General features: G+C 45.1%; 1 protein-coding gene across 1 annotated transcript; it reads right to left on the minus strand.

Moving 5' to 3' along the window:
• Window positions 1-854: 854 nt before the first annotated feature.
• MCFD2 (multiple coagulation factor deficiency 2, ER cargo receptor complex subunit) lies at window positions 855-10,666 on the minus strand. The gene is made up of 4 exons (XM_074286771.1): window positions 10,189-10,666; window positions 5,839-5,992; window positions 5,182-5,341; window positions 855-2,383 (listed from the first exon to the last, which is right to left on the minus strand). Exons 2-4 carry the CDS (start codon window positions 5,967-5,969, stop codon window positions 2,252-2,254), a joined length of 423 nt encoding a protein of 140 aa, XP_074142872.1. The 5' UTR covers window positions 5,970-5,992; window positions 10,189-10,666; the 3' UTR covers window positions 855-2,251.
• Between the last annotated feature and the right edge of the window lie 56 nt (window positions 10,667-10,722).

Here is a 10,722-nt window from a genome sequence, read left to right on the forward strand (position 1 = left end):
GGATACCAAAAAAAAAAAAAAAGGTTTAAGGCACTCCCTTACTGCCAAGCTCCTCACAATCTAATGGGGGAAGACAACACATAAAAAGCCCCAGCTCTCAGACACAATGAAGTCTTGCAGCTGGGATGGGAAAATGATCTGAGGCATGTCACAGGGTTGATTTCATTTTAAAGAATGAGGAGTTTCTGGATATCATGAAATATGAGGCTCCTTTTCCACTGGCAAAGTGAAATGTGTCACTTGGAATATGCCAGCAAATCCAACACTTTCTGCCTAGACCCTGGAGAGTTTTCTGCAATGTTGGCCAATTTTAGTATTTGGCAACATAAGCTATCAAGGCCTAGGGTGAAACATTTTTGCATTATGCTCTTGGAAATGTGGTAATATGCTTCACTTGGCCAGTGAAGCAAGCACCAAAAAGTCACTTAATTGCTATGAAAAAATGACTAAAAATGGAAAATGACTTCCAAAGTAAAAAATCCAAGTTCTGTGAAATTTATACAGCTCTTGAATGGCATTTGAGAGCTCCATTTGAGAAAGCACCCTGATCTAGGGCTAATTGCACACTAGATCTGGGGATGGATTAGTTTTTTTAAGGAATACTCACATTTTCTTTCAACAACCTAGAGAAGTGAACTGATATTACTCCCATTTTACAGATGAAGAAAAGGAGGCTCAAGAGAGTAAACAGACCTAGTACATTTCAGAGTTGAAATATGAATCCAGACCTTTTGACTCTAAACCCAACACTCTACTACTCCGTAACATACCCCTTAATAAGATAAATGATAAAAATTAGCAGATTAAAAGGAGCAAAAAGTATGCATTCAAGAAATCTTCCACTCTCCAGTTACTCAATTTCATCATCTTTATTACTCGTATATCTAGAATAATCCATTATACAAATCTTTCAAAATAACTAGATATTACAAGAATAGTTTACAACATAGCTCTGATTGCACACTTGACACAGGAAACCATTTTTACAAATACATTGTTTTCTTTTAAGAATACTTTAATACAGAAAATAGGTCTTTGAACATCTTAGAGCACAGTTCCTTTCCTATTAGTTGTAATAATGACTTCATCTTTTCAGGTTTTCTAATGTTATATATCAATGGCATCCAAAGTAGTACTGAGACATTGCTTGTCTCAGTGTCTTCCTGTCTTAGTTTTCAAATACTGTTGAGTCTACAAAGTTCAAAGGACTTTAGCACTGATGAAAGAATTCAAGTATTCTCTTGACTAGAAGAAGCTCATTTAAACAGCTTTCCTTCTGAAATCACCTAGTTTGAATGTTAAGGTGTCTATCAACCCTTAACTGGCAGCATTATCATTCTGATGCAGGTTAGATTATCTAGAATTGTATTTTTATGTACCCTGACTGGGTATTTTTTTTACATTCCACCTATAACTCATAGACCATAAAATGGAACTCCAGAAATTAGTGTTAAATACAAACATTAAGTTAACATTTTTTACATCATCTGGAGCAAAGAACCACATTACATTCATTCAAGGCCTCCCCTAGGTTGAACGTGGTATTAAAAATAACAAAAATAAAAGTATAGAGATGTGGCAGTAGTCCTGTAAAATATTGAAAGACTGAAAAGCTTAAATGCTGAGGGTCAATATAGGGGTTTTTATATATACCCAAGTCAAAACTGTTTTTATTAACAAGCTCTACTGAGAGTTGGGTTCAGTACTTGGCAAACCTTCCTTTCTAATGTTTGTAGCTATAAACAGCAAATAGCCACCTGCCCACAGCAAGCAATTATCTGTGCGGGGCAAACTAGAAAGAACACTGATTACATGAGGACCTATGGGATTAATAAATATTCAGCTGAGATTATATGATTGGGACACCAATTATTTCCTAGGTCACATGAAGTTTCCCTAGCCACATGAAAGAATATTCATTTGAAGATATATTATTAAAACCAGGAGTCAGGTAGTATCCTACATCCAAAACTGAGATGCTAAGCACCCACCTCAATGATATATCACACTCTCAAAAAGTGCCTGTCTGTTAAGAAGTTAAACATTAATTCAGGAGTGGAATGCAATTCCCATCTTTTTTGAGTCAGGTCTGCCCAAAACTTTATTTTCACTCCAAAGTAACAAGATGCTACAGAATCTCATCCTGCAGCACTGAAGTTGGAAAAGCACAACTACTCTGTAATACAGCAAGCATTCGATCACATTATACTGGGTCACATTTGCATATAACTAGCAGACAGTCGAAGGATTTTTATTCCAGTGATTTTGCAAATTCAGCATAGTCAATGTAGCCATCATTGTTCTTGTCATCATCCTTTAAAACACCATCTATCAAGTTCATGAGTTCTTCTTCCTTCATGGTTGGAGCCTGCTCTCCTCCTTCCTATGAAACAATCAGAGGTAAATTAATGAGACACACAAAAGCTAATGCTAACAGAGGTCAGTCCCAAATATGCTGAGAAGCACATTAAAATGGCCCCAGGACCCAAGTGGATAAGGAGAAAAAAACATGTAATAACCAGATTCCACTTAATCCTTTATTGTATAAATTTGTGTGATTTCACCAATGTAGGGAATTAACAGAACAATTCATCAGATACTGGATTAAATGGCTGCCAAGATAATGAAAAGGCAAGAAAAATGATGCTCAGAAGCAGGGCTTAGAACTAGTTTTTTTTGACAGCCCCCTCTTTTCCCTTTCCCCCTTATCCATCAAGAATGGCTCTCTATCCTTTTTGCCCCCATCTGACAAAAATATTTCTTAGATACAATTCAGAATTATCATTTATGGATGAAGAAAGCAACACTAGCCTAAACAAGACATCATTTCAGAAAATTTCTGAGATAATACAAAGCTCTGCTCTATTATCTCCCCTCAAACACAGCCTGTTGCTCTGGCTGTTGAAAGGATCCAGAGGTGGAAGAGGGTGAATGATGTCACACAAAATCCATGTCGATTATTGAGGAAACAACTCACAAGGAAGAGCCCAAATGAGAGGAGGTCAGGGCAAGTTTGGTATGGACACCACAGTGATCTCAGAGGCCCACTTCACTTAAGGAGAATAGAAACCAGGGAGCCAAGGGGGAAAGAGGAACAAGATTATGGTCAAGTGAGAGCCAAGAGGCATGAGAGAAAGCCTGGGTGATATTTAATACAGAATTTGTTTCCAATACTTCTCTAATTAGTTCACAGTGGGTCACTGTTTACAAGCCCTGTGGATTCTTCCTTTGAAATACTTCCTATAGCAATCCTATCTTTCCATTTCTACTAGTCCCAGCCCTAACCCACTGCCCAGCTAATACCCAAACACCTGAACTGGTACAAGAGCCTAATCAATCACACTGCCTCCAGTCCATCCATCCTGACTCCCAGTGCAGACCTATCTTCTTAAACTATTGCTTGGGAGAGCCATCTCCTTGCTCAAAACCCTTCAAGGCTTCTCATCACCAACAGGATAAATAATTTAACTCCTTAAGCCTGGTAACCAGAATCAGGTCCCAGTTTATCTTTCCATTACAGAAATCCCCCAATCCTACCAATTCTACCTTGTATCTTCTTGCCTCCACACTTTGTTTACACACACCATTTTGCTTGAATGGAATATATTCTCTATTCTCCAAATTCTGCCCATCTGTAGAGATCTAACAAATCCCCCATCCTCCAAATGGTTTTTCCCAGCTTATTCTATCATCATCCCCCTCCTCTAAGATTCTATGGCATATATGATTTATATTACTCATCTGATAGTTTTAACACATGTAGCCTTAAATTATTAATTACCTTCTTAATATGACTACATCTTACTCCCTAATTAGATTTCAAATCCCCCAAGGTCAGAAACAATACATATTTGAATTCCCAATAGCTTCTAAGTGTGGGAAGAGAATAAAGTAGACTCTCATAAGTGTTTGAAGCCTGAGTTGTTATGCAAAACAGTTTAGAATCTCTTCTTTATAGGGCTATATATCTAGTAATGTTTGGGGCTGGCAAATCCAAATTAGTTGTCAGCAGACTGTGGTTCTGTCCTTCCTCTGCCATTTATCAGTCTCAAAGTTTTCCCCACCTCAGTTCTCTCATTCCATTCAACAAGCATATGTTAAACACCTATGTTATGCACAAATAAGTACTATGCTAGGTCCTGGAAATCCCCACCCCCCCAAAAAAGTGACTTCTCTATAAAACAAAAAAGGCTCAACTAGATGATCTCTAAGGGTCTTTCCTTCTTGATAGTTTAGAAGTCTTCAGTGTTAAGAAATTCCCATAGGCTGATTATGAATTTTCTAATTTTTTTAAAAGGGCATCTAAAACCAATTATCTGTGGCAGTGATTGGGAATGAAAGATTTAGCAAAACCCAAACCATCATGTTAGCCTAGTCAGCCTATTTATTCCACTTTTCAGACCATTTTTTTTCCTGAAAGGAGCTATCAAAAGGTACATTAAATTGTTATGTAGTAGATTTAAAAAATAATATATTCTGTCATCTACAGGGCATAAAAAAAAAAAAAAAAAAAAAAAAAAAATTTTCTAGTCTGTCCTCTACAGGACAAGGGAACAAGGAAGAGGAAAAACAGGCTGTGGGATATGACAAGAAAATCATAAAATTTCAGATGTGGAAAGGAATTTGAAGATCATCCAGTGTAGCGCCCCTGCTTGAAAAAGGCACCTCCTGTACAAGGTCCCCCTGTCTTTTCTAAAGACCCCTTCCAAACACACACCACACACACACACACACCTCTGCTAAGGGGGTCATTTCAACTTCTGTATAGCTCTCCTTGGGAGGCTTGACTTCTAGGCTGACCTGCTGCATACTTCCATTCATTTCTCCTGATTCTGATTGCTATCTGGGGCAAAAGAGAAGAAATCTCATTCCTCTTGAACATGGAGGCTCTTTGAATACTTGGAAACAACTATAACATCTCCCCTGAATCTTCTATGCCACAGAATGAATATCCCTAGTTCTTACATGTGAGCCACAGGCCCTTTCTATCTGGGCTGCTCTTCTCCAGATCTCTCATGCTTATCAATGTCCTGCCACTGATGTAGTGTCCACAACTGAACACAAGTCTCCAGGCAGAAGCTACAGGGCAAGGAGTCTCTCTGAGGAGAACATCTCACATGAAGGTCATTCCCAAGGGACCTTTTCACGTGGCACTGCATCCTGTGTGGGTTTCTCACTCACCTCCTTGTGGACATGAGAGATAGCAGTGGCGAGTTCTAAGCCGTCCAACAAATTATTGCCGTCATAGTCATGCATCTTGAAGTAGTGGAGCTGCAGCTCTTGCGGAGACATCTCCGACTCAGTTTTCTCAATGACACCCTCTAGGTGTTCCATGATGTGCCTAAAAACCAACAATCAGGCTGACACCCTTGTTTAGACTTCAATCAGTTCTGACCACAAGGCGGGAACCCCTGACCGAGGCAGACTCATCTGCCACCATAGCTTAAAGTCGGGCAGCTTATCTCAGAGCAGCTAAGGGTAATGGAAGCAGACAAATAGAGAGGGCAAAAGGTCAGGTCTTCTCTGGTTACCTGACTTATCCCAGAAGTTTTAGGGATGAACACAACCCTCTGAGATTATCTCTCATTCACCAAGATATGGGGTACATTGGGAGACAAGAAATGGAGGCTCCAATCACAGCTGTACTACTCACTCATTTAACTTCTCTGAGCCTCAGTTTTCCTATCCATGTCATTGTAGGTAATAACTATCATGACTTACCCACCTCCCAGAATTTACTGCTTGGAGCAAATAAAATCAGAGATTGGAATATGTTTAAGGAAAAAAGTGCAGCTGCAGCCAACAGGCTCCCTTCTCCAGCACCCTCACAACACGTACTCTTTGTCCTGCACCATGTTCTTATCCAGGCGAACACCACCATGGCCATGGCTGTCCACGTGCTCTTCTGCTCCAGTGCTCAGGAAACCAAGTGCCCCCAGGAGGCAGCAGAGAAGAGTGGCTCTAAGCATCCTTGGGGAGCTTATGGCTGCGTCTAATGGGAGAAAATACAAAGGGTGACCAGAAAGGCATGGATTTCACCTAGAATCCAGGCACTGTTCCCACTAATCAAAGCAGCAGCTGACCCCCTGGACTGGGCATAATGGGAGGAGGGAAACAGTGCTCCAGGAAGGGCTCCTAGGTCTGTTTCCAGCTCAAGTGTGTCTTCAGATTGTGTGTCACATGAGGCCTAAGAGCCCCTGGCCTGCCTGTCTCACCTGGCTGCCAAGATGATCTAACGAATGGCACAACAGATGTGAAAGGACTAAGTGCTAGGGAGGTGGATGAGCCCAGAGGTCTGGCACAAGATGAGTTGCCAAGGAGCGGCCATCCACGGCAATTAAAAGCCCAGAGTCCCAGGGCTTCCCTGAGTCAACTATCTGGTGGAGACAGAAAGTGGACGCACAACCAAAGCAGGCCAACAGCAGGCAGTGCAAAGTCGATTTCCAGAGGCAGGGTGCAGGTTCTGCTGATACAGACTGTCTTAGTGGACAGCTCTAGTCCACAAACCTTAGGGTTATAGCACTGGTTGGTGCCTTAAGCTGTTCCCCATCTCCCCACTACACTCCCAACCCAGCAATGATGAGGGTAGAGGGACCTAGGGCAGAGGGCTTAGGTGCTCCTCATCTTTTCTAAACAGCAGTTTTAATCCAAGGGCACCATCATCTGCTCATACATCCCCATCCTTACAAGAACTCAAAACAGTTTGGGTACAACTGAGGAGCGAGTCCAAGGAGGTCAGTAACAGCCTGGAAAGGCCTAAGGTTGAGACAATATTCCGGCGGCACTCTTTCTGGTCTTAAAAAACCGACAGCAAGGTGACTGGAGAATGGCATGTGAACATAGCGAAGATTCTTATGCCAAATGTGAGAATGGAATTCAGATGAACAAGGAGCGACTTGAAGTTACAAAAACTCAGGACGACAAAGGAGTCAGAACTGACAGGACGTACACGGGGGCGTCAGTGACCCAGACAAGAACACCAAGAGGCAGCTTAAGCTCCCCTTAATTTCAATGAAGCCACCTCGATTACTAAGAACACCCCCTCTCACTGGTTGGGGCAGGTGAAAGCAGGGAGGCGCAGGGTGCTGTGGGCACTCCAAAAACTTCCTGCTTTGTCAGTCAGTTTTGCAGAACGGGTTTTCTTTGTTATAAGGAAGTCTCAATGGAGAGTGAAGGAAATATTCAAGGAGATAACCAACATTAAAACAAAGTCATCAATCAAAAAAGAGGAGGGGAAACTGGAGGAATGTCATCATTCTTGGCAGCACCGCCCAGCGTTTGGACGGATATGTGGTGAAGTACTGGTGCAGACACATGCCACATACTCCCCCAAAAGGTCCCACTGAACCTAGAAGGTCTTCATGATGTAATCTGTTCTGTACCACATGGAATAAAAGGCTTCCGTGTTAACCACCATCTGGCTAGGACAGAAATTAGGGCAGATTAGGTGGCACTGTGGACAGATTGCTAGGCCTGGAGTCAGGAAACCTGAATTTAAATGTGACCTCACACTCACTTTAAATGTGACCCGGCACAAGTCACTTTAACCTGTTTGCCTCAAGATTCCTCATCTGTAAAATGAGCTGGAAAAGGAAATGGCAAACTACTTCAGTATCTTTGCCAAGAAAAGCCCAAATGGAGTCATCAAAAGTCGGACTTGACTGAAGCAAACAAACAGTAATATGAATAAAAAATCACAAAGTGGAGAACAGTCAGAAACCCCATTCCAACTTTCAAAAGTCACCATGCCCCTGCCATACTGCAGAATTTAAATCACTATTAACAGTGATATACTAAGTACACTAAGGTGACTATACGAAGTCTAAGTCAAGCCTCTTACAGCTGAGAAACATTGAGAAAGGGCTAGGAAAGCCAGGAATTCAGACATTTCCAACTTGTGCCTTTGTTGTCAATTCCACAATCCACAATCACCAGGGGGTACATTTGGCCCAATCCCTCTCGCAGACTCTTGCTTAGCTCCCTCTGAAAGCATTTACCCAAAGTTTCTAACTCTTGGAAACCAAACCCACTGAACAAAAGAGAAAACAGTCGTGCCCTGGCTTGGAACTGACAATCTGAGAGTCACCAATCAGAATCTAATGATACATTCCAAGTTCAAAATGCTCACTTGGGGAAAAAAGCCTACTCTGACTTTAAAACCAAACCAGACCCACGGTGTCACGGCCAGTAAGTGTACAATGAATATTTGTTGATTTGCTTTTAAAGAGAAAAGACAATAAGCTTCCAACTTGAAAGAGTAGAATTGTTTTCAAGCATAAACTTATGTCATTTGAGACCCTTCATATTTCGGCCCCTCTCCCCCATCCAACCTTTTCCTTTACTTTCCCCACCATACTCTGTGCCCCACCAACTGTCCTTACTTCTCCGTCCAGCCACAGCATCTCTGCCTCTACTTTCACTCCCGGCCTTCATTTCTCCTTCAGTGTCAAATGCTAAAATCTCAACTACCCAGGAGCACCAGCTCTCCTCAGATGGCTTCTCAAGTTTACCACTGGGGGATTTCAGGCAAGGTGCTAGCTCAATGGGCCTCAGTCTCAATGGGCCTCCATAACATGAGAAGATCCATCCAGATAATGTTTAAGGCCCTTTCACCTTTCCAAGCAATCCTTTCCCTTCTACAACTTTCCCCCTCTATGACCATCGATAAGCACTAATGTCTAAAGAATCGTATAGTACAAAGTGTTGGATTTAAGGGCAGTAAAGACTTGAGCTCAAGTCCTCAAGAACTTATCTAAGTGAGTCTCAGCAAAACACTAAAAGCAATGCCCTGCAGGCTTGGTTCCAGGGTTACCGCACTTGGAAAGTAAGTGGCTGTTGCAGTCTTTCAGGCACTCTTTGTGACCTCGGTGGGTGATCTCTGGGTAAAATGCTGGCTTTGCTGTTCCTCCTCCTGTTTACACTTTTCACATACATTGACTTTTTTCCCTCTGGTAGATTTTACATCCTGAGGGCAAATTCTTGTTTGTCTCTTGGTTTTCCGGCGCCTGAGATGGAGATACAGTAGACACCTGGTGAAAGGAGCTGAGGCAGGGATGGAGATGGAGAAACCTCCCGGATTGGGAGTCCAATCTCTGCCCTGTGAGCCCCCCAAGTCACGGCCTTCTAGGCCTGGTTTTTCCTCCAAGGGCCGGCCTGGCCTCCCTCAGGGGCTCTCTTCCAGCTCGGTCCTTCCAGGCACTGGCCAAGCCCGGCTTTGTCATTCCTTGGAGACCACCTACTGAGACCAATCATCAGCGGTCAGCAGCTTCCTGTAGTGTGCGGAGATAAACGCGATCCACAACCCAGTTTTGTGGTCACGGGAAGGACCAGAGTCCAAGCCCTCATTTACACAAGGGTAAGGAGAAAGACACCACAAAACCGGGGCAGGCTAACCCGAAAGGGATGCAGCAGAGATGGTGCGGGTCAGGGACAGATTTATGGGGGAAATTTACTCTGGGGTTTTCACAGAATTTGGCTTTCTGCTTAGATACAACAAGGCGGGGTTACGCAAGACTTCCAAAGATGGTGAACCTGTAAGATTGAGCTGATCCCCATCAGTGCCATTCCCTGCTTGCCTCAGAGGGTAATCTTATCAGTAATCTTCTCTGCCAACCTAGGACCTCATCACCTACCATGTGCCAGGCTCTGTGCTGGTGCTAAGAAACAAACAAAACCCCTGCTCTCCGCGAGCTCCGGCGGCTCCGGGACAAGGGAAGCATATGTTTGGTTGGGTTGGAGACAAAAAGCGGGCTCCGAAGGGGAAACCGGGAGCCCCGCCCACCGCTGCCTCCACAGCCTCAGGGTCGGGGCCAAGACAGCGGGCAGAGCCCGGGCCGGGCCGCTCCACATGCCACTGTCCCGCCGGACAGACCGGGGCACAGCCGCAGCTTCTTGCACGGCTCTCAAACTCTAGGGCGCTCCTGGATCCCCGAAGCTCAGCCTGCTTTGGGGATCCCTGGGTACCAGATCCTGGCGATCCTTTCTCGGATCTCCAATCTCCCTCCCCCGCCCCGGATCTCCAGACCCTTGCCCTGCTTCCACACCCCCGGAGTCCTCAGGCCGTAGCCCGCTCCCGAAGCCCCCCGCCTTCCCCGGGCCGCTGCCCCACTCCCACCCGGCTCGCGGGATGTCCCGGCTGCATCCGCCCGGGCCCCCCAAATCCTCCCCTCCCGACCCCGGTCCCGTTACCTGGGCTACTCCTCCGGAAGCCGCCTCCAGTCCAAGGTTTGGAAGTTCTGAGACCCCGACACCCCCCCACTCACCCTGACCGCGGTCAGTGAGCCGAAACCCCCCCACCCTGAACGCCGAGCCCACCAGGCACCGACTCAGACGTTCTGATCCCGCTTCCCCGTTTTCCTCCTCCTACTGCTCCGCCCCTGAGGGGGAACTCCCTTCCGGCGCATGCGCGCCCTTTACCGCTCGCCCATTGGCAACCGCTCCGCCCCGCCTTCCCACTTCCCGAAGCCCGGCTTGTTGCGACTCTCTGAACATTACACGTGTAATCGGGTCCAGGCAGAGGGGCGGGGCCTTCCGCCCCGGCTCTCCCCACCCGCCCAACTTCCTCCCTCTGCCCCCACCCCCGAGATCGCTATGTGGCTCTGCCCCCAAACTCCTATCAACGGCTCGTGGGGGCGCGGGCTGGTTGCCCAGCGACCAAACACGCCACAAAGCCTGGCCTGGCGGGGCCCCCCAGTGGCCGAACTGCAAAGTGCATCCGAGGCT

This window comes from Sminthopsis crassicaudata, chromosome 2 (assembly GCF_048593235.1).
Source record: "Sminthopsis crassicaudata isolate SCR6 chromosome 2, ASM4859323v1, whole genome shotgun sequence".
NCBI lineage: Eukaryota > Metazoa > Chordata > Mammalia > Dasyuromorphia > Dasyuridae > Sminthopsis > Sminthopsis crassicaudata.